General features: G+C 39.2%; 1 protein-coding gene across 2 annotated transcripts in view; it reads left to right on the top strand.

The window, feature by feature from the left end:
- Positions 1-17,012, top strand: part of PIK3R1 (phosphoinositide-3-kinase regulatory subunit 1) — an 83,942-nt gene extending 66,930 nt beyond the window's left edge. The window contains exons 1-10 of one of the 2 annotated variants that reach the window (XM_063088218.1): positions 3,957-4,043; positions 7,575-7,677; positions 8,457-8,555; positions 8,660-8,840; positions 9,114-9,239; positions 9,964-10,106; positions 10,341-10,517; positions 10,612-10,680; positions 11,393-11,563; positions 12,698-17,012. In XM_063088218.1, the coding sequence (XP_062944288.1) occupies positions 4,028-4,043; positions 7,575-7,677; positions 8,457-8,555; positions 8,660-8,840; positions 9,114-9,239; positions 9,964-10,106; positions 10,341-10,517; positions 10,612-10,680; positions 11,393-11,563; positions 12,698-12,887 (1,275 nt within the window). In that variant the 5' untranslated portion in view covers positions 3,957-4,027 and the 3' untranslated portion in view covers positions 12,888-17,012. Of the gene's footprint in view, positions 1-3,956; positions 4,044-7,574; positions 7,678-8,456; positions 8,556-8,659; positions 8,841-9,113; positions 9,240-9,963; positions 10,107-10,340; positions 10,518-10,611; positions 10,681-11,392; positions 11,564-12,697 lie in introns of those variants that run through there. The other variant, XM_063088217.1, reaches the window with a different exon arrangement.
- The last annotated feature ends 5,972 nt before the right edge of the window (positions 17,013-22,984 follow it).

Below are 22,984 nucleotides of genomic sequence, written 5' to 3' on the forward strand. Positions count from 1 at the left end.
AGCAGGTTTTCTTGAATCATGTGTTATGTTTGCCCTATTAATATTCAGATAAGTAGGTTTCTATAGGGCAAGAAAAGAAAAACAGGTCCATTTAACATAGGATGCCTTTGAATGAAACCTATTATAAATATATTTACATATTTCAGATTTCATGGAGATATTCAGAAATATTAATGTAGCCTAATTGGAGTCTAATATTGCACCCTCAAACCCAGAGTGGAAAATAAATGACTCTTTTTCCCCCTGCCCTTCTACACCTGTCACAGTTAATTTTTAACCACCAATGCATTGCAAAACATTCATCCTGAAGAGCCTGATTCATAAATCTTGTTTTAAATGCTCTGGGCTTGATTTTCAACCAAGACTAAAAAGAGAGCGCTAAGGTAGAGGGAAACGACTTCAAAGAGTTTTACTTTTCTCTGATATATTTTTTTATTGGGTTTAAAATGTGGTCTGACATTAGAAGTTTGTTTCAAAGGTAAGAAATGAAACCTTGAGAAAAAAAAATGCATGCATTTAGATGGTTAAAAGTAAACAGAAGCAAGCCACACCAGGTTTTATCAAAAAAAAATTAGCAAATTTTATTTGTGCTCGAAAGAGAGTTGTGAGTATTTCTGTGCACTGCAGGGGTAGAGTCAGTTTTACTTTTGTTTTCATGGTGCAGCCTTCTCTTTCTCTCAAGGGACAGGATCTGAGGGGTAAGTCACAGGGGAGGCGTTCTTTATTCTGCTAAGCCATGGGCGTGCCTTCAGAAACCTTGCAGAAAGTGTCAGATTTTATGCATTTGTAAACCTGGGTTTATTTATAAACTTAAATGACATTTTCTTAGCACAAGGTACTTAGGAGCACTGGATGTGGAGTAATGAATTTGCATCATCCTGAAAGGCCTTTCTGTCCTAAGTTGTCTTAAGTTGAAATCATCAAAAGAGGCATTCATTTTACCTTTACACAAAGATTTTGGTTCATTTATTTTTTTTCTCACAGCCCTTTTTTTAAAATGGTCTTTTGTTCATCAGTGATGGCTTACAAAAACATTTAAGAGGTTTTACAGGTTGAAAGCTGTTTGTGGCACATTTGCTACTTGATTGTGATTTGCACGTATGAGATAGTGTTCAGTGTAACTTTCAAACATACTTTAGTGATCAAGAAGCATTTTCCTGACTAGATTGCGTCAGCTGAGAAGTGAAATAATGGCCTGTTTTGGCCTCTGAAATGAGTTTTATGAAACTTTAAGGAAAGGAAAAGTAATACATATTGTTTTAAAGAATCCAGAAGGTAAAGTTAGTTTTCGATTATGTATGTGAGTTTCCAGTTGTGGCTGGGTCTTTGAGGTCCCATATAGATGCTGACATTAAAATAGAAGTTGTCCTGAAAGAGCTTAGCGGCCACATGAAAAGTATTTCCTAATTTATTAGGACATCCGTGCTTTCGATTTACTAGTTAACTTGGTGAACTATATAGATTAAGTGACAGTTGTACAATTGTGTTTATTAGTTTCTGTGAAATTTGGACATAGTTTGAGTTGAAGGAAATATACGTTAAGTTGACTGGTTTTGGCTGGCCAGTTAGCTCACTTAGAGTGTGGTGCTGATAACACCAGGGTCCGGGATTCTATCCCTGTACCGGCCAGCTGCCAAAAAAAATAATTAACCGTTTTCCTCCCAAGCAGGAATTACTGATTCTTTTCTACCAGCAGAGGGCTCCCTTTTTAAGCTAATAAAGAGCATGTGTCTTGCCAATGACTTTCCAAAGACTAAAATTCAATGGGAAAGGATTCAGTTCACACTTTCGATAATATAATAAAACCTCTGTGGTAGATGATTGTATGTATTGTGAGAAATTTGTTTGAAGCAAAGTTTTTCAAATCTATTTCAAGACCTTCTGTAAGTAGAGGATATACTGCTTTCCAGTGGATAATTTTCTAAAACAGAAAATATGCTTTTGGACTTACATTTTAATCTGAAAAGGTTTTGACAAGTAATATCATGTGAATCCAGACAGGTATGCTTAAGATACTGATGTTTGCAATGTTTCTAGCTTTAGAAAGGCTATTTTTAAAAATAGGACAAGATTATGCAGCTCAGGATGCAAGGTTATTCTCTGAACTAACCATATGTCTCTGTGATCAGCTGGCAGATTCACTTATAGTCTGTATTTTTTCCACTGGGAAAGTAAGATTTTTAATATATCAGTTGCACCAAAGGAAAGTTTGTAAAATTACTTTCATTGTGGGTTTAGCAGCACTTCCCAGATATTTTGAGTAACTGTGAAGCTGGTTCCTGCTGTTTGCCTGTGTGGACTTTGTCAGCACCCACATCTTTCTTTATCACATATGTGACCATTGGATCACCTTCCCATACAGAGTATGAGGGTGCTATTGACAGAACCTATGTTTCTTCAAAGGGAATGAAAAGGTAGCTGCCTTTTGCTTTCTTTCTTTTTTTTTTTTTTTAATTTAAGTAAGCTAAAAATAGAAAACAGAAAAAGCCAGTGTTTGTTGTAGGTGTGAAATTTTTTGCATGTGGCTTCAAAGAAATTAACTTCAGTTTCACTTGTCAGTTTTTACTTTCTCTGGCAGAGGGATAGTAGGATCAGAAGCAGTGGGTGGAGAAAGGAGTTTAGGATCACACGTCAGAAGGCTGGGTTCCTAGTGCTGCAGTTGTGCAAACCACTTCACCCCTCTGGGTCAGACTTTTTATTTTTATTTTTTTGTAGCATGAAGGAATTGATTGAGGTGATCTCTAAATTATTTTCTGGTTTTAAGGTTTGGTGATTTTTGTGACTTTACACTGTGTTATGATTCTCAGGATAACATTAAACCCATCTATGCCAATGGCAAGTGAAAATTTTCTTAGGTGAAATTTCCATTCTTTAAGTAGTAGCCAACAGTCCTATGTCTGCTTCCGTTGTAACTGTCTCAAATAAAGGACAGAAATCCTCTAGAAAGGTATGTCCTTCTCTTCCCTATCCTTTGCCCCATGTAGCCAGAACATAACTAATGCAGGCATTCCTTTTAATTATTAGAAAGTTGCATAGCCATTCAGTGCAGTTGAGATTGACCTCATAAAAACAGCCACAGCGTTTGGTTTTGTTTCTCCTGTCTTCCCATGCTCGGGGAGTGCAGTATCTGTGTGGCGTTCTAATGGTCTTCCTGAAGATGCCCTCCTGCTACCACTGAACATGTGTGCGGTCTGGTCCCTGCCCGAGTTGCTCCATCAGGGCTTTCCTGTGACACCTGCGGGGCTGTCAGTGCGAGCGTGGGAGGAGGTGCCGGAGGTGGACACGAGCGGGGCACCGTGTTCTGGGCTGTTCCGAGAGGTTCAGGCCCTGACAAGCGCGGCTTTGATTCTATTTTCTGCTGAACTAGCTCCGCCACTTCCTGTGTTTGGCCGCGCATAGTGCCTCACTTCACTGGCGGCCGCTCAGCCCGAGAGCCAGCAGCCAGCGCGCCGCTTCCAGCGTGCGACGGTGACAGACTATTTTCGGGGCCCTCACAATGGCCCTTCTCATTTCCTCGGCGAGAATGAGCAACTTGCTCTTGCACTGGCCACTTGTCAGCCCCTGATAACTTTGACTTTGACTCGGGCTCCCCTCCCCCACCCGAAAGCCCTAGCTCAGCAAATATTTGAACCTGCCCAAGTTAATCATGAAGCCGCGATCTTTATCTCAGGGAGCCGTGCGAGCGGGCGCCCGGCCTCCCTCCTCCCCGCTGCGGGAGCCAGCTCCGGTCGGCGGCTCGATGGGGAGCGGGCCGTGAGCGGGCCGGGGCGCGGGGCGGAGGGCCGAGCCTGGCCGAGCCCAGCCTGGGCCGTGCGCGCTGAGGGTCCCGGCGGTGCCCCCGCCTCTGCGCGCGCTCGTGGCCGTCGGGCACGAGCGCTGCCACCGCTGACGCGGCCGGCAGGGAGCAGGCGGGGGGAGCCGCGGGGGCTTGGCCCACTTGCTGGAAGACTAGCTTGTTGGATTTTTTTTTTTTTTTTTTAATCTTTTTCATTGTCGGCTACAGGCATTTCAAAGGAAAACCGTTGAAATGCATAACCTGCAAAGTAAGTTGCTTTCCTTTTTGCATTTCTCTGCCCCTGCACTGTGGCTTCTGCTCTGTGGCCAGTCCCTTTCTGTAGTTTGTCTTGGGGCGGGTGTGCGTGCTTGCGGGTGTGTGTGAGCGCTGCCTGGGGAGGGCAGATGGCAGGTTAGGGGAGACACTCCCTCCTGTCTTCGAGGGGGACAGTGCCGGGGAAAGATGGGGTTCAGGTGGGAAGTTCGGGAAGGCAGTCATTAGAAAATGCTCAGCTGAAAGTTGGTGCGAGGCCAGGACTTGGAGAGACTGTGGAAAATCACCTGTCTCCCTGCCCTCCTCCCTGGGTCGGCTTGCAGCCGGACTGGTTTGCACCAAGTGCACGGGTGGCCCTCAGGGCTGACAGTTAGACCGGCCACAGCTCTGCAAGGACCTGTCGCCTTACTTTTGGGGGAGAGTCAACATTTTTATTTTTAAAAAGAATTTTTTTTCTGAGTCTTATCCTAGGGTATACCCCGCCACTGCCACCACCACGACCACTTTTACCATTTTTATTTGAATTTGAGTTTAGGTTTACCTAAACCCTTAGGCAAGTAGAAGAGTGTGAGTGGGAGAGGGTTGGGAGGGCATAGGGTAAGCCTACCTTCATCAATAATGGGAACATGAATTAAACTAGAGAGGGAACATAAGTGAATGGGCCCAGAAAATAGAGTGCCTTGCCTCTGGTCTGCTTTTTAATATACTATATGATTCCAAATTTGATAGAAAGTCTAAGAGAATAAATTTGAAGAGCTTCTGTGTTCTTTAAATTGTCGCTCAGATATGCGTCTTACACATGTACATAGATCACAAAGCCTACTGTAATTTTTAAAATGAGCCACATTTACACGGGAGAGGGGAGGTGTCTCTGCCCCCTCCCCCCATCGTAATATTGTGAATGTAAAGAGATTGAGTCACAATGAGAATGTACATAGGCTCCAGTAAGGGTGACAGGATGATATACAGAATGATTTTGAAGAACCCAAATTAAATAATTAGATTTGTAGGGAAGTTGATTCCTTTTATATCAAATACTGCTAAAGGAATAGTGTTCCCAGAGTGAGGCATTTAAGATACAGGAGAAAAAAAGCAAAAAAAAAAAAAAAAGAAAGAAAAGATTACATCACTCTCCCCTTGAAGCAGAATTAGCACTGAAGATGGTTTCATCAGTGAAACATTTTGCAAAGATAACCATATTTCTGCTCTGCATTCTGATATATGGACTCTTTCTTTTGGGAGGAAGCATATTAGCATATTAGAGGAGGAAATTTTGTCTTTACGTTTTCTTTTAATTGTCCTTTCTAACCTACATTGGTGACTTTTAAGTTCTGAGTTTTCAATAAATTATGGAGTACTGAAATTAAATGTCCAGAGTTCTTGATCCTTTCTGCTTTTAATATGTATGAGAGATATTTAAGGACTGTAAAATATACTTTAAATATACCATTTTGATGCCTTTGTAAGATTTTTAAACCAAGGAATGACCAAGCTATCTATAAACCCAGATGTGGGGGGTGGGGGGTGGAGGGGGGAGCTACGAGCTGCAGCGTATCAGCTTTTGTCAACCTGCCAACAGTGGAGCGTACCATGCTGCAAGGAGTAATAAAAAAGGAATTAGTAAACTCACTGCTGGAGGAGAACAGTCAAATTAAACACCTTTTCCAAACGATGATCATGTAGGCATTGCAGTTCTATTAAATGTAGGTTCTTCGTAAGGTTGGGATTGTGGAAAGGCTGGTACAGGAGAGAACTGATGAAGCAGGAGTGGTCTGGTGACATTTTTCCGACTTGATTGGCTGGGGTGTGTGATGTAATAGGTTACAGTGCAGCCCCTTATAGGTTTTAAAATGAATTCCAAGACACCATTACAAAGAAAGCCGGACTCTTTTTCTTATAACTGGGCTCAGCCAAGGAAACTCTCGCACAAATGTACAACACTGTTTGGAATATGGAAGACCTGGATTTAGAATATGCCAAGACAGATATAAATTGTGGCACAGACTTGATGTTTTATATAGAAATGGATCCACCAGGTAATACTGCAGTATTATTGTAGCGAGTTAGTTAATTTTGTGGCTTTTTAATCTTTTGAAAGCTACCGTAATAGATCCTGTTTAGAATTCTATTTTTATTAATTTGTTCCATTGATAAAAATAGTTTGATCATAGGCTGGAAATCAAACAGATTGATTGCCTGCCTGTGGAAGCAAGTAAATCAGGCTGTGTGTGGCAAATGCTTATTCTTATTTGATTGGATATGAATTGAATTCCAGTTTTTCACTGGTGTGTTTTGTTAAACTTGGTGCTTTGATAGTTGGGCTATACTGTTGTATATAATTCCTTTAATTAAAATGATGTATCCTTTGTGTTGCTTTTCTCTGTTGGCAGTGGATGAGAACAGTGTGGTACTTTGCAGTGATAACACTTGGTACTTTAGACAGCATGTAAAATGTAGCAGTGATTGCAACTCAGCTCTCTATGACCTGCAACTATTCTAAATCAGATGTTAAGACTTTGCTTGCTGTCTCTTATATTAAAATACTATAATGAAAAAAGAACTATTATTTAGTCCTAGTCTTTGTAAAATATTCTTGATAGACACCTGAAATTATTTTTGCATAAACTAAAATAGTAGTAACAGTGCTTTAAAACTTATGACTTAGAAGTTACCTAAAAATCCTAGAATTATTTTGTTTTCTAAATTGTTTTATTCCAGTGTTAACCCTCCCCCAATTAAGAAATTCAGAAACACTGCAGTCTTTTATTTGTCACCAATTCATATATGTGTACTGATTTGACATTGAGGAAAGAGGATATGGTTTTTAATCAGTCCTGGCATATAAGAGCATAATTTATCCAACAGAATATTAGCATGAATACTAAAGAGATTTAGGTCACAGATGAGTTTCTTAAAGTAGCTTTTGGCAGAACAGTGCCTGAAACACTAAGATTAGAGAAACCCAATTCCTCCTCTTAAAACATACTGCTGTAGATGAGATTTTTTTATTACCACAACAGCATTTGTGGAGGACAGAGACCAAATTTGTCTTTTATAATTAAATAAGAAAAGGAAATTAAAGCCAACTCATGTTATTCCTGCTGCTCATATGTTCATAGCTTCTTACTTTAGATGGATTTGGCCAGGCATGAAACTTTAATATAACTAGAATCTAGAAGTAGAAAATGTCATGACTCTGGATTTACTTTGAAATTTATTCACATGGCCAGCCCAATTTAATTTTTCGTCTCTAAACTTCTCTATCTTTTTGTCTCTCTTTCTCTCTCTTTTCACTTTTTCAGTTTCATTTCTCTTTGAGCCATATTCTGAAAGACTTTTTTTTTTTTTTAAAGAAAGCTATCTTCCATGTGCATGGAATTATGAATAACTGATGTATATTTCAATTACTCTAATTTTTTTCTTTTTATAAAAAATAGAAATGTTATTTAAAAAATTTAAGTCTAATTTTAAATGTTCAATTGTAGTTACAATTACAAACAACTTTTTATTTCTTCTTTATCTACAGCACTGCCTCCTAAACCACCAAAACCCACTACTGTAGCCAACAACGGTATGAATAACAATATGTCCTTACAAGATGCTGAATGGTACTGGGGAGATATCTCGAGGTAAGACTACAGAAACTTTTCATTTTTACTAGATACAGAGAGTTTTAGATTAAGAGAAAGAAAAGCACCAGCTTGCTAAGTTCCATTTTGAGGATATCATCCAACATAAGCATGAAGCATAGTTGGTTCTCTGCCAGAGAAGACAAGAAAAGTCACTGAGTGCTAGAGAACTGTGGGTGCTGGATGCCACAGGAAATTAAATACCCAGGAAGTTTCATTACCGACAGAGATATCAGGGAAGCACCAGAGTGAGGTGCCACTGCCTAAAGGCAGAGTGCAAAAGCACTCTCTCTACTAAGCAAATCTAAGAATTAATGTTATTGTCTTAAACACAATAATGCAAAATGGGATTTTTTTTTTTCTTTACCTTTTTTAGGGGGTAAAGGGTTGGGGGAAACCTTTTTGGGATCGTGACTTTCTGTGCTGATTTGTGAGAGAGACTGCAGTGGTTGGTTAAAAAATAAAAACTATATTACAGATATAATATTAACAAAAGTGGGTGCTTTTTTTTTTTTTTTAAACACCCATGCACCTATTTCTAATGAGACTGGAATTGATAACATTTCCATATAAACAAGAAATTATTAGTAAGCTGTAAAAACAAAGTTCATTAAATGTAAATCTATGGAAGCAGGAGGGAATGGGAACACATTGGATTTTCTCCTCGATTTTGCTGTGAACCTAAAACTGCTTTAAAAACTAAAGTCTATTAAAAAAATGTAAACCCATAGTCACTAAATCCTCGAGGTGCGCATCATCTTGTGTTCTTTTCATTTTAGGGAAGAAGTGAATGAAAAACTTCGAGATACAGCAGACGGGACCTTTTTGGTACGAGATGCATCTACTAAAATGCATGGCGATTATACTCTTACACTAAGGTGAGTCAGGGAATGTGTCTGAACTTGGGGTGTTTGGGTTGGCATTAAAACATGGTTCTTTATTAGAAAATTTTAATAACGTTATTTTTATATTGTATTTACAGGAAAGGAGGAAATAACAAATTAATCAAGATATTTCACCGAGATGGGAAATATGGCTTCTCTGACCCATTAACCTTCAATTCTGTGGTTGAGCTAATAAACCACTACCGGAATGAATCTTTAGCTCAGTATAATCCCAAACTGGATGTGAAGTTACTTTATCCAGTATCCAAATACCAACAGGTAATCAAAACTGGATTACTCAAGTATCATGATGTTTAGACAAGATACTTTCAATACTACTTAGAAAACATTTTGAAGCAGATGAGTTACATGTAATCAAGGTTGAAAAACTTTATATCTTATAATCACAAAATTGCAGTTTTATAATTGCCAAATAATAGCAATTTTAAAGATTTTTTTCCATGTCAGGTATTTTATTAAACAGTTGTTATTTGATTAAATACCTTATCAGCTGAATTTATTTATTTTTCTTCTTACCTCTAACCATTTTAGGATCAAGTTGTCAAAGAAGATAATATTGAAGCTGTAGGGAAAAAATTACATGAATATAATACTCAATTTCAAGAAAAAAGTCGAGAATATGATAGATTATATGAAGAATACACCCGTACCTCCCAGGTGAGTTTTCCGTGAAAACTGGATTAAAAGCTCAGAACTCTTAGTTATTACAACCTAACATGCGTTCTATTTAGCTTCAAAAAAAATAAAATAAAAAAGATTGCAGATTGCATTTTTTTGAATGAAGTGGGGGAGAGATCATTTATTTGTAAATCATTATTCAAGCATACTATCTCTAAACCTTATAAATGAAGCCTTTAAGTATCAAAATAATAAATTCACATGATAACTGTAGGGGTCGCTATGAGTTTTAAGCTGATCTGACATAATTTCTGATTGAAGGCTGCTGTTTAGATTGGAAGTTTCACAGATTGTGTAATCTCTGAAATGGAGATTTAACCAGTCTTTACCCTGCCATGGAAAGGAGAGGCTGCATTTACTGCAGCATTTTCCTGGACACTTACTCCTCTCTGGCCATCATGAATCTGGGACTGCCAGAGGGAGTAGAAGATAACTACGATGCTATAAACTCAAATGGCTTTGAAAAGACGAAAACTATAGGAAATGGTGAAGTGGTCATTTTCCATAGATTGAGAAAACTCTCCAAAGGAAATGTGTGTTTCTGAGATACTGTTTTAATGGGTTTAATGAATTCGAGTCCCACCCTGCTAACACAGTACTTACATGCTAGATAATAGTACAGATCAAATATCCTGGTGGTGTCTTGCAGTAAGAAATTATTCTAGGAAAGGTATGACATTATCCTATTAAAATTGTGTTGCAGGAAATCCAAATGAAAAGAACAGCTATTGAAGCATTTAATGAAACCATAAAAATATTTGAAGAACAGTGCCAAACCCAGGAGCGGTACAGCAAAGAATACATAGAAAAGTTTAAACGTGAAGGCAATGAGAAAGAAATACAAAGGTTGGTTAACCGTGAGTGTTTCCATTGTCCTTGTGCTAGAGATAACCAAAATCCTCTTTAATTGTTCAAAGATGATCTCGCTTTCTTTGCTTTGAATGTTTTTAAAATGACAGGAAGAGAAAACATTCTTTACTGAGGAAAACTGCTGGGAAGCCATAGTGAAACTTTTCATAAAACTTTGGTGACTTTTCATGATGTACCCAGGTAATTACAGATGCATTCTTTTGCCCGTAGGATTATGCATAATTACGATAAATTAAAGTCTCGAATCAGTGAAATTATTGACAGTAGAAGAAGATTGGAGGAAGACTTGAAGAAGCAGGCAGCTGAGTATCGAGAGATTGACAAACGAATGAATAGCATTAAACCAGACCTCATTCAACTGAGAAAGACCAGAGACCAATACTTGATGTAAGTGTTTGAAGAGGAACCCTGTGAATGATTGGTAACTGCCAAAATTAAGGATGAGTTATTAACGCATTTTCTTTTCAAAACTATTTTTCAGGTGGTTGACTCAAAAAGGTGTTCGGCAAAAGAAGCTGAACGAGTGGTTGGGCAATGAAAACACTGAAGAGTAAGTAGTTACTAAAGATGGGAGGTAACAAGATTTTGCTGATTTTTAGGAGAATGCTTGACTTCCTTTGTTTTTAGAACAAGTGAGGAATTTTACTGAGTTTGGAACGTCTTATAGTAGAAAATGTGTGAACACTGTGTCATTATCCAGAATTTTAAAAAAGGAAAGTTTGGCTAAGGAGGACTTGAATTTATTTTTACCCAAAAGGCTGTAAAATGACCCTCTGTGTCTGTCATGATGTCCCTGAACATCGGAGAAATCCTAAAATACTTTTGGAACAATCAGAGAAAAACAATTCTGCTTAGTATATTTTGAAACTTTAGCATCTGTTTTGTTTGAATTATTTGAAAACTGGCAATCTTCCTAGTCGATCAATTATTCCCCGATCTAAACTGGATAAATAAGATTGTTTAATACTACCTTCACCTCGCCCAGGTGCCTGAGTGTGGTAGCTGACTCGAAAACAGAAATCGTGTAATTTATTGCTAACTCTTTGTCCTGGGGGGTTGCATTGGAGGCTAAACACGATGAGAGGAAAACTCAGGTCAGAGAAGCAGGGCTGAGTCAGACACGTGGCTGGTCTGCCTTGCTTGGTAGGGGAGGGATGGGAAGTAGGCAGAAGTGAGGAGAGGGCCCTTCCGAAGGGAGACCGTGGGGCAGGCTGGTGGTGCCCACACTATTCATTCAGAAACCTTCTCTCCCGTCTCCATAGCCAATACTCGCTGGTGGAAGATGATGAGGATTTGCCCCACCACGATGAGAAGACGTGGAATGTGGGAAGCAGCAACCGAAACAAAGCTGAAAACTTACTGCGAGGGAAGCGAGACGGCACTTTTCTGGTCCGGGAGAGCAGTAAACAGGGCTGCTACGCCTGCTCCGTAGTGTATGTACCTCCAGCCAACTTCTTTTTCTTAAACATCTCAGGAGGGGATGTTTCATTCATTCCTTCCTTCATTCCTTCAGCTTTGGGGGCAAGGATTCGAAAAAGTTCTCATCTTGAATCTTATAGTGCAACACTGTAGAAGAGGAAATAAAACAGACTTAATATCGTTTTAAATCTAGCCAGAAGTATCTGTCAATAGGGTCTAATAGGAAAAAAAAAAAATGATGTTTAGTTGGAAGATTGGGGTTTGGGCTCCAATTCGGCAAGTAGTTAATCATAGGAAGTCTTCAAGTCTTCGTTTTCCTCATCTTTAAAATGGAAGCAGCGGTGCCCCCACCCCCTTTTTTCCCCCTCTTAAGGCTAATATAGTTAGAATCTGAGGTAGTTCACGTGAGAGCACCACCCGTAGGTAAAGTATCCATCAGCGACAGGTCAAAAACAGCAAGAGAAAGGACCCCCATCACTGTGTTTAAGATACATACACCTGAAAGAAGACATTTCTATCATACGGCATATTTTCTTTTTGTTTATTTCTTAATAGTTTGGGGAGTACTTTGGAGGGTTAGTTTTGGATCACTTACATTATGTCAGAGAAGTAAACGTCCTCTATAGGAAAAGACTCTATAAGTACCTTATACTCCATGACCAACTTTCATTTAATCAGAGAAGTATTCCTACAGGAAAGCAGGAGTGAGAGGAACTTTGAGTAAGGGACCAGGAGAATACAGAATAAGTGCAAAGACGGGAGTTGTGCAGACACTTCAAAAGCCTGAAGAAGGAATCCTATTAATAATTATCATCATAGTAATAGTGATACTGCTGCTGGTATAATGGCACTGATCGTAGCACTCAGTGGTTGGAAGCTACTCTTTGTGATAACACATTACTATTGTCCTTTTCAGCCATTTTAAAGATGAAAACATAGCAGCTCAGTGAAACTGGGTTACCTTCCCAAGTCACTTAGCCAGTAAATAAGTGACAGCCAAGGGTCTCCAGTGACTTAGAATTACCTCCCCTAGTTGAGACTGGCCTGCACAGTGTACTCTTCCGTGATGATGATTTTTATAAAAAACACCTGTGGAGTTGTGAATTGTGCTGGACAAGCTAAAAGGCAGTTGTTTTGTCTCTCTTTAGGGTGGACGGTGAAGTAAAGCATTGTGTCATAAACAAAACAGCGACTGGCTATGGCTTTGCCGAGCCCTATAACTTGTACAGCTCTCTGAAAGAACTGGTGCTACATTACCAACACACTTCCCTCGTGCAGCACAACGACTCCCTCAATGTCACACTAGCCTACCCAGTATACGCACAGCAGAGGCGATGAAGTGCTTACCCGCGGATCCTTCTTCTCGAGTTCAACCACCTGAGGCCTCTGGAAAGCAAAGGGCCCCTCCCCAGCCTGACCTGTGAATTGAGCTGTGGAAACGAAGCCACCTGTCTTCAGATGAGACTAGAGCTTTCTTTGACAAAAAAGAAGTAGAGGAAGACATGCAGCCTAGGACTGTGTGATGACAACACGTTTCTAATCTGGAGTGCTTTTCCTTCCTTTCTTTTCTTTTTCAGTTTAATTTTAATTTAAAGTCACAACAACATACAACACAAAGAGAAAAAGAAATGCAAAAATCTCTGCATGCAGGGACAAAGAGGCCTTTAACCATGGTGCTTGTTAATGCTTTCTGAAGCTTTACCAGCTAAAAGTTGGGACTTTGGAGACCGTAGGGTAGATGGGGCTGAAGAGCCCTGGCCTGAGAACGCTCGGCCCAGCCTGGTTGAGCCTGGGTGTTGCTGTGCACGGTGGACCCAGACACGTCGCACTGTGGATTATTTCATTTTCTAACAAATGAATGATGTAGCAGAAAGGCACTTGCGCTCACAAGGGACACTTTGGGAGAGCGTCAGTTCATGTGTGTTCAGAGGAAATTCTGTCAGAAGCAAAGTGCCAGAAAGTGTTTGGTTTAAACTTGTCAAAAACAGAAAAAATAACCTACCAACAGAAAAATGGAGCTTGGAAAACAGGACTTAAAATGACATTCAGTATATAAAATATGTACATAATATTTGATGACTAACTATCAAATAGATGGATTGTATCAATACCAAATAGCTTCTGTTTTGTTCTGCTGAAGGCTGAGTTCACAGTGCTATGCAATTCTTCGTTTTCATTAAGTTGTTATCACAGTTTTAAATGTACCTTCAGAATAAGCTTTCCCCACCCCAGTTTTTGTTGCTTGAAAATATCGTTGTTCCTGATAATTGTTAATATTCATTTTGTTATTATCTTTTTTTTTTTTTTAAGAAGAAATGTACAGGATGCCAGTAAAAAGAAATGGCTTCAGAATTAAAACTATGAAATATTTTACAGTTTTTCTTGTACAGAGAACTTGGCTGTTAGCCCAAGGTTAAAAAGTTCATAACAGATTTTTTGGACTAAATGTTTTGTTGGGCAGTGCCTGATAAGCTTCAAAGCTGCTTTATTCAATAAAAAAAAAAAGAAGAAAAAGATATGAATATGACAAATATATGAATATTGCTGAGTCCAACAATGTTGTTTTAAGACTCTTAAAATACGGTACCTGGCAATGTTTGTTCCATAAAGAATTGTGAACTTCTTAAATCTAGGGAGGGGGGATGTAGCCAAGGGATGTAATGGGGTGGCGGGGCAGGGACGGCGAGGTGGTATGCACTTTGTCTTTCTCATGATTGTAGAAAAGTAACTGCAAGGTGAAGTTGCTTGTACTAGTCCTTTCCCACTTTGATTTGCTAGTTATCAATTATTGGCAATTACAAACCTATTGTAATTCTTAACACAGTGCAACTGGTTGGGTATTTCAGTTCTTTTGAAGGAAGCACTGAGAGTTTGTTTTTGGGTTCCTGGAACAGTGCTCACCTTCGTTTAGAACACTGGTTTAAAGGTATAATCTCTGCATTTATGTGTCCTTCTAACATTAGACTAATTCATTACAACCAGCAAACGTCCACTTTAGAAAAAGCATGATCTAAAAAAATAATTTTAGTTGGATGTTTGTTATTTTCCTAGCTTTCCATTTAATTTAGAACATAGAGCAAATAGACACGATCATACCATGTCTGCTCTGGGCGGTGTGGAGCTCTTTAAAGTCATGGCCATTGCAGGAATCCAAATGATGGTTCTCCCTCATCCAAGTAATTGTGCGTGTTATACTTCACTATGGGGAAAAGGAAGGGGTTATTAGTGTAATCTTTCCAACTTAGGGCGAGAGTGAGAGTTCTCTCTCCCTGATTTACATATGCAAAAGCTGTTACGTTCAGTAGGAATTGTACATGTGTTGGGAGGAATAAAGGCTAATTATAATCATGGTCACTATCCTGGTAGATTGAAATGGAATCTTGCAATTTCAGTTTCCCTTTCTCAATAGTAGACAGATTTGCCCACAGATTTTTTATTTCACTTCCTTTCGAATACTAGGGAGGGGGTTTTTCATTTTGTTTTTTAAAGTTGTTCCTTTTTAGGATCTTTTGAAAGAATCAGTATAGCAGCTAAGTTAATCATCTGTAGAATGTATTATTTATCTTTACATGAAGCTACTCATACTCAAGAGCAAAAGTCAGTCTTACAGCTAGACTGTCAGTCCTCAGACTTGACTCTACTGATCTGACCATCTCCCTCTCATTGCCAGACAAATGATGATTTCCCTGTTTTTAGTCTGTGAGTGTCTTTGCTTTAAAACTTCTGGTGATGATATCCTTCCATATCACACAGAATTCTAACAGTTCATTAATTAACAGTAGCTTATAAACTAGGTTTGTGGGGTTTTGGGGTTTTTTTTGGTAGCACATCATGTATGCTATTAAATACAAGTAATTTTCATTTAATTTCTAAAATAAATCTGAGATAGAATATTTCATTAAAAGCTACAGTTTTATGAATGTTTTTGCTTCAACACTCTTCACAAGATGACATGGTATTTAGGCACTTGCCTTCTGCATCTCACAAGCATAAGTGCAATAGATTTTTCATTGCAAAAGGCAGGATTCATAGTCTACGTGACAGTGATTTATGGCAGACCTATTCTGCCAAATGCCTTTCCGATTGCTGTGTAGCATGCCTACTGCATTTGTCCTTCTAGATGTTTGACCAGCAGGGCTTTTTGGGATCAGACAGTCATCTCCTAACAACATTGAGTGGCTCGTGAATATTAATGGATACAGCAGAGGCCCTCCTGATATGCGGTTTTATCCATGCATCAGTTTTTCCCACCCGATGTATCATCCTAAAGATAAAGCCAGAAGCTAAGCTGCAGAGAGGCTGTGACAGGGCTATAGAAGTGGGAGCATTGGGACCTCATATTACACAAAAGAGAGATCATAACCAAGATCATAACCACACAAAAAGGCAAGAAGCATATGTTTGCAACATCTGACAACTTCACGGCGCTGGATATATGTATATATGTATATGTGCATGGACTGTTTCCAGTATACCTTTCTGCCAAAACAGATCCATAGTCGTTGAGTTCAAGTATGTAACAAGCTAACGTCTAGTACAATTCTTGTATACGCGTATGGGTTGTTTTTTTCCTTTGAGGTTGCTTTGTTTTGTCTTATAAAGGTGAAATTGTTTGCAAGTGAAGTGAGAAGTTCATAATTCTTTGGCTTTTTTCTGTTTTTAAAGTTACCCTTTTTCGGGAGCTGGTCTGAATGACTCGCTTGGAAATCCTTGTTTTCAGTGTGTTGAGTCAAAATGTGTTTGTGAGCTGTCACTGTGGGGAACCCATTGCTTTGTCATATAGCTGGTTATGAACTAGTAATGTGTTTGGGAAGTCCTACTGATGTGTTCCTTATTGGGAGAAAAATTCTGCTGGTTTTAACAACTGTGCTTTTGCTATGCATGGTATCTAACTCAGTTAGAAAGTAGACCCTGATATCTGTTTGAGTTTAAGAAAGGGGTCATTTAAGAAAGGGGCAGTTTAAAGCACAATGCCTCACATGGGACAAAGTTCCAAAATGCCAAATTCTTATTTTTTAAAGATCTAGTTATATAAAATACTAGTATATGGGTGGGGCGGGAATAGAATTGGGTTAATTGGAAATACTATTCAACTTAACATTAAACTTGTCACCATGAGATAGCATTAGCTGTCCAGGATGCTGCTATTAAAAAAAAAAAAAAAAAAGCAAAACAAAAAAACTCATTTATACGTGTGTATTTTTTAAAGCTACGATCTGTTCAGTGTTTTTACAAATTTGTTTATATGACATTGTTAAATAAAGTTGGTCTTTTGACGAGAGGGAGGATGTCATGGTCAGTTGAAATTTTGCCTTTACAAGGCAACTGGGGTGGGGGTGGGGGGAGTGCCTCCTTGACATTTTGTTCAGGTTATAGATTCAGTGGAGCTATGTCTTGTTTTACGTTGCTTTGATGCATTGTATTAGGTCTTCAAACAGAATAAAGATCATTTTGAAACTTAAATTTTGTTTTGAAATTTCAGTTATCACCTAAGAAATATTTCCAAATGACCCTCTGTCTCTTTTAGTTTATAAATGTACTGTTTCTGCTGTCCCCTACTCACCTCCTTTCATTCTGTTACCACCTTGTCTCATATGTGTAAAGTGAGGACATTGAGTGGTCACATGTATGATAGCTCAGTGTTATTTACATAATTTCACTGTATCCCTAATGATGAAAAGAAATACCTCTAGGTGATGTCGTTTCAAGGCATGTTCTATAAGAAAGCAAGAATGCTCACTGTCCCTCAGTCCCTCCCCTCCTTCGCCATTCATCCCGAAACCTTGAGGATTACCCTCCAGGAGCTGTGGTTTGTTACGGCGTCTGGTTTTGTCTCTGCTGTGCAGTCTGCATGTTTTGAACTCTTGTAGTGCAGGCACAGTGTGCAGAGGTGTGACTTGGAGCTGTAGACAAGGATCTAAGCCACCCTCCAAATGTGGCTTTTACCCTGTATTGCCTAGTTAAGATATAGAAACAAATCTTGCTGTAAAATAACTTTCCCATTTGTTTTTATGGTTCAGTGAACATATGATGCTACCTTGCGTGTGTGTAGGTTCACTTTACATGTAGGCAGAGCGAAGGTCCTAGACGTGAAGAAGACGTAGTCTAGTAACAGAGTTGAGAGGTGCACATGAATCATTGCTGTCGTGGCAATGAATAACACCTGCTGAGTGTGGCAGTAGCTCTGAGGTTCATTTCCTGTTTCTTCCCTGCTCTGTTTGGTGTAACAGAACTATATTTTCTGGGTTTTCTGTCCAATGGCTTGTAAGCAGTGAGTCTCCACCATGGCTCAGTTCCTGCCAGATAGACCCTCTCTTCCAGATCTGAGCTACACTCCCATGCGCTAGTTCTCTGTAGAAGGCTCCCAGCTTCTGAGCTCTGGCAACACTACCTCCTCCCACCAAGGGGTGGAAGCAGCTTTATGCTATTGCTAAACCTCTGGTTTCCCTCACTGCCCCATTTGGTTTCTGAGCCCTTCTATCACCTAGCAATTAATTCTCATAAGAGCTAAAGTAATTCCTTTTTTTTCTGACTGGTCTCTGATATACCAAGTGATTATTATCCATTAAACTCTTTGTATGCCTTATCTGATTTAATCCTCCCAAAATTATGTGAGTTAGAAGATACTATTCCCATTCTACAGATGAGAAAACTGATGCATAGACATGATATCACTTGCTCAAGATCACACAGCATATCAGAGCACAGAGCAGAACACCTTGAGCAATCAGACTCAAGCCAGAGCTCTTCAGGAGTACAAAGAAAAGTTCTTGAACTCTACCTGCTGGGGAGCTAACCATGTAGTTCTCAATTGGTAGACAGTGCACAGGTAGCCAGTGATGAATGGCAGGAAATAGCATGGGCTTCCTTTAGACCAGTGGCTCCCGAAGTGTGGTCCCCAGATTGACAGCATGAACATCAGCATAACTTGGAAACACTTTAGAAGAGCAAATCCACAGGCCCCACCTCTGCCCTGCTAACTCTGACAGTAGCCATGTAATCTGTTCCAACAACCTCTCCAGGTGATTTTAATACATACTAAACTATGAAGATCACTACTCAGGTCACCTTATTGAAACAGTACTTCTAGTATTTTAATTAAAAACCATTGCCATTAATGATAGGAATGTTACTTTATGATAATTTATGCTGATCATATAATCTCTATGGAGGAAAGAAAATAGACTGCAGTTTAGGAGACCCAGCCTGGTCTTATCTCTGTCTTTAACCAGCTGTGGGAATTTGGTCAACTCAGGTTACCTGTCTAGGCCTCCAACTCCTTATCTGTGAAATAAAGGGTCTGGATGGTCTCTGGGACTGCTTCTAGAGCATACGCTGGGATTTGCTGTACTGAATGAAACTCTTCAATCCTCCCATTCACCATTTACAATTTGGCCACAGTAATAACCCACACTATGGTGACTACAGACCACTATGCCGTTGATTGAGTACTGGCTCTGTGTTGTCAGTGATGATGGCCAAGTGAAAGCATTAGCAGAATTAGGGTCTATTTATCTTGCCAACATCTTAAAAGCTACACTTCGGGTGAATCAAAATTGGCAGCCAAGTTCTCAACAGTGTGGAGGGGCGTATATTCAGAAATGACACTTTCCCCATCTACCTAAATCACGAGACACGGAGGGAACGTGGCCTGCCAAATCCTCGGGGGCATGATGGGAAGAGGTAAGTATAGTCTGTTAATTTAAAAACCCTTGTTTTGTGAACTTTTCCCTTCAAAAGTCTATCTGGAAATAAGAATCCTGTTGTGATATCTTAAATGTAAACAGATTGTTCACTATCCAAACTTCAGATTATCTTCTCAAAAGATACCACTTTGTAATCTCCAGCTTGGTATTAATGTCATAAATCAGCTCAACAGAAAACTGCTTAGATGCATTTTTAAAAAATAAATGAGTTCACCACCAACGTGCTTATCTACATTTTGCTTTCCAGAAGGATATGTAGAAATTCCCTTCTCTCTGTAGCGCTCAATCACAACAGTCTGAAGCATGACCTCAGGCTTAAGTTGCTAAATAAAAAATTCTAAAACTATACCTGGCTTGACACATGTAAATGTTTGGCCTATAATACAAGAACAGGACAGTTAACCTCCAATGACCACCACTCATCACATTAAGAACAAAGTTACAAGATGGCTCCATTCGTCACAGGAACTGCTCATTAGAATTATGGTTTTGGCTGTAAAATATACCATACGTTGTACGACTAACCCACTGGAACCAATTTATTTATGGACCTCTCAATTCAGAGCTCAATGATTTATAGTCCAATCCCTCACAAACCAAAAAAATATGGATTACTTTATCACAATGGAGAAAATGTGCTGGTCTCAAAATGGATTAAGGATTTAAATATACACCCTGAAACAATAAAACTTCTTAAAGAAAACATAGGAGAAACACTTCAGGAAATAGGACTGGGCACAGACTTCATGAATACGACCCCAAAAGCACGGGCAACCAAAGGAAAAATAAACAAATGGGATTATATCAAACTAAAAAGCTTCTGCACAGCAAAAGAAACAATTAACAGAGTTAAAAGACGACCAACAGAGTGGGAGAAAATATTTGCAAAATATACATCTGACAAAGGATTAATATACAGAATATATAAGGAACTCAAACAACTTTACAAGAAGAAAACAAGCAACCCAATTAAAAAATGGGCAAAAGAGCTAAGTAGGCATTTCTCTAAGGAAGATATCCAAATGGCCAACAGACATATGAAAAAATGCTCAACATCACTCAGCATCCGGGAAATGCAAATCAAAACCACACTGAGATACCATCTCACCCCAGTTAGGATGGCTAAAATCCAAAAGACCCTGAACGATAAATGCTGGCGAGGTTGCGGAGAAAAAGGAACTCTCATACATTGTTGGTGGGACTGCAAAATGGTGCAGCCTCTTTGGAAAATGGTATGGAGGTTCCTCAAACAATTGCAGATAGATCTACCATACAACCCAGCTATCCCACTGTTGGGAATATACCCAGAGGAATGGAAATCATCAAGTCGAAGGTATACCTGTTCCCCAATGTTCATTGCAGCACTCTTTACAATAGCCAAGAGTTGGAACCAGCCCAAATGTCCATCATCAGATGAGTGGATATGGAAAATGTGGTACATCTACACAATGGAATACTACTCAGCTATAAAAACGAATGAAATACTGCCATTTGCAACAACATGGATGGACCTTGAGAGAATTATATTAAGTGAAACAAGTCAGGCACAGAAAGAGAAATACCACATGTTCTCACTTATTGGTGGGAGCTAAAAATTAATATATAAATTCACACACACACACACACACACAAAAACCGGGGGGGGGGAGAAGATATAACAACCACAACTACTTGAAGTTGATACGACAAGCAAACAGAAAGGACATTGTTGGGGGAGAGGGAGAAGGGAGGGAGGTTTTGGTGATGGGGAGCAATAATCAGCCACAATGTATATCGACAAAATAAAACTTAAAAAAAAAAAAAATGTGCTGGTCGCTTTATATCAAATTTACTGCCATCTAAAGAGAGGTCCTGTGCCACATGGCTTGTAACTTTAGTTTTGTTGATGGTGGTTATAATCTGTTTGGACTGGTAAGGATGAGATGTCTGATGAGATGTCCAGTTTACTGATTCAATCAAGAAAGCTTACTGCACTTTCCTCTGGAGGTTCGATGTTAAAGAAGACAGGTGGCTACGTGCAAGGATTTCAGACTGCCGGTGAAGGCAAACTCTAAAATAACTGTCATCTGTCATGACAGGAGGTATAGTAGAGAGGAATGAACAGTAAGCCTCAAGAGGACAGAGGGAAAAGGAGTTAGGGAAAGCTTAAAAAGATGACATTTCAGATTTACATCGTCTAGTAATGCAGGCCCATGTACTCCTGGTGGTTGCTCCTCGGCGTTCATGGGAGCTCATGCTGTTAAGGCTAGACCATTGCACCTGTCTAACACCATCACTTCTTAGAGAATTGAATGTCCATATTTGTGGTTCCCAGGCTGCAGGTGGTTCAGACAGCTGACATCATACCCCTCAGCTCCAGGCAGGCCACTGTCCTCCCTCTCCAGGGACAGATGCCAGGGCCTCAGTTGGATCTTTGCCTTAGCACATTGGATGTGATCTGCATGGAGTTGCACCTGTTTCTTTTATTCTAGATGAGAAAATCTTAACCCTGGCTGAACATTGGAATCAGCTGTGTATCAACTTAATAGAAAACAACCTGACCTATTGAATTGGAGTCTCTGGGATGAGGATTAAATAAGATGCTTAGAATGCACCTGGAACACATTCTAATAAATGGAAGCAAAGATGACTATTGGTAAGACTTGTCTATCTAATAAGATTGGGTTCCCAAGGACAGTATCTACAAATTTTGATACAGCCATTTGTTGTAGTTCTTAGCATAGGGCTAAACATATATATAGTAGGCCACTCAAAATGTATTTACTTAACTTTAAAAATATTTCTTATATTTTATATAAAATATTTATATTCATACCCTTACCTACTTTCAGAGAATATTTTATTATTTTACTTTTATTGGATATTAGGTACACAGCATTGGATTATTCATAACCCAACACACTGAAATTACTGATTCATGCATAGTTGGCTATTCTATTTATTATTCTGAAAAAATGTTGTAAAACATTTTATTAAATGCAAGAATGATAAGAAAAAAAATGACCAACATAAAATAGACAGAAGTAGTGAAGGAAGAGAAGGAAGAAGTCATTGAAAATTAAAATAAATCATGTATAAGGAAAGTTCCAATAATTGAAGGAAAACAGAGCTTCCTATCAGTCAGGAAAAAAGAACCACACAATGGTTTCACAGTCCTAATGCTCCAGTAGGAGGAACTTGCTGGTTCATTGTGAGATAAACATTTCTCTTGCCCTGATACGTTAGCGGAATCTGTCAATGGAGTCTTTGTAAATAATAGTGTTTCTTACATAATGCTCTCAATTAAAAATTTTTTTTCAGATATATTCCCCAAACAGTACTTTCTTATTCAACTTGTGGCAAAAATCGAATATTGTTCTAGAAAAGAGGTTCTGTGGCTTGGCTCTAAAACCTTGCTCGAGGTGCATCTGGTCCACTTCCTAGCACTCTTTGGGCTGCACTCACTTCAACATGCCTGAGAAAGCTGCTCTGCAAGTTCTGCAGAAGGAAAGGCCAACAAAATTGGGGACCACTGCTTCTTTGCTAGGCAGTTCCAGGCCAGCAGCTCAGTGGTGAATACATAATAAAAGTTACTGCAACTTTTCAAGAAGTCCTTTTGACATCTCTGGCTGTGCCAAGTCTCAAAGCTGTGGGGGACTGGACACTACACTCTCTTATCTTGACATCAGCTTGATCTGTCTGGAGCCCAACTTCACGTGACATGACATTTTGCTCATCATTCTCCCATGG

The sequence above is a fragment of the Cynocephalus volans genome, chromosome 2, assembly GCF_027409185.1.
Source record: "Cynocephalus volans isolate mCynVol1 chromosome 2, mCynVol1.pri, whole genome shotgun sequence".
Classification (NCBI taxonomy): Eukaryota; Metazoa; Chordata; class Mammalia; order Dermoptera; family Cynocephalidae; genus Cynocephalus; species Cynocephalus volans.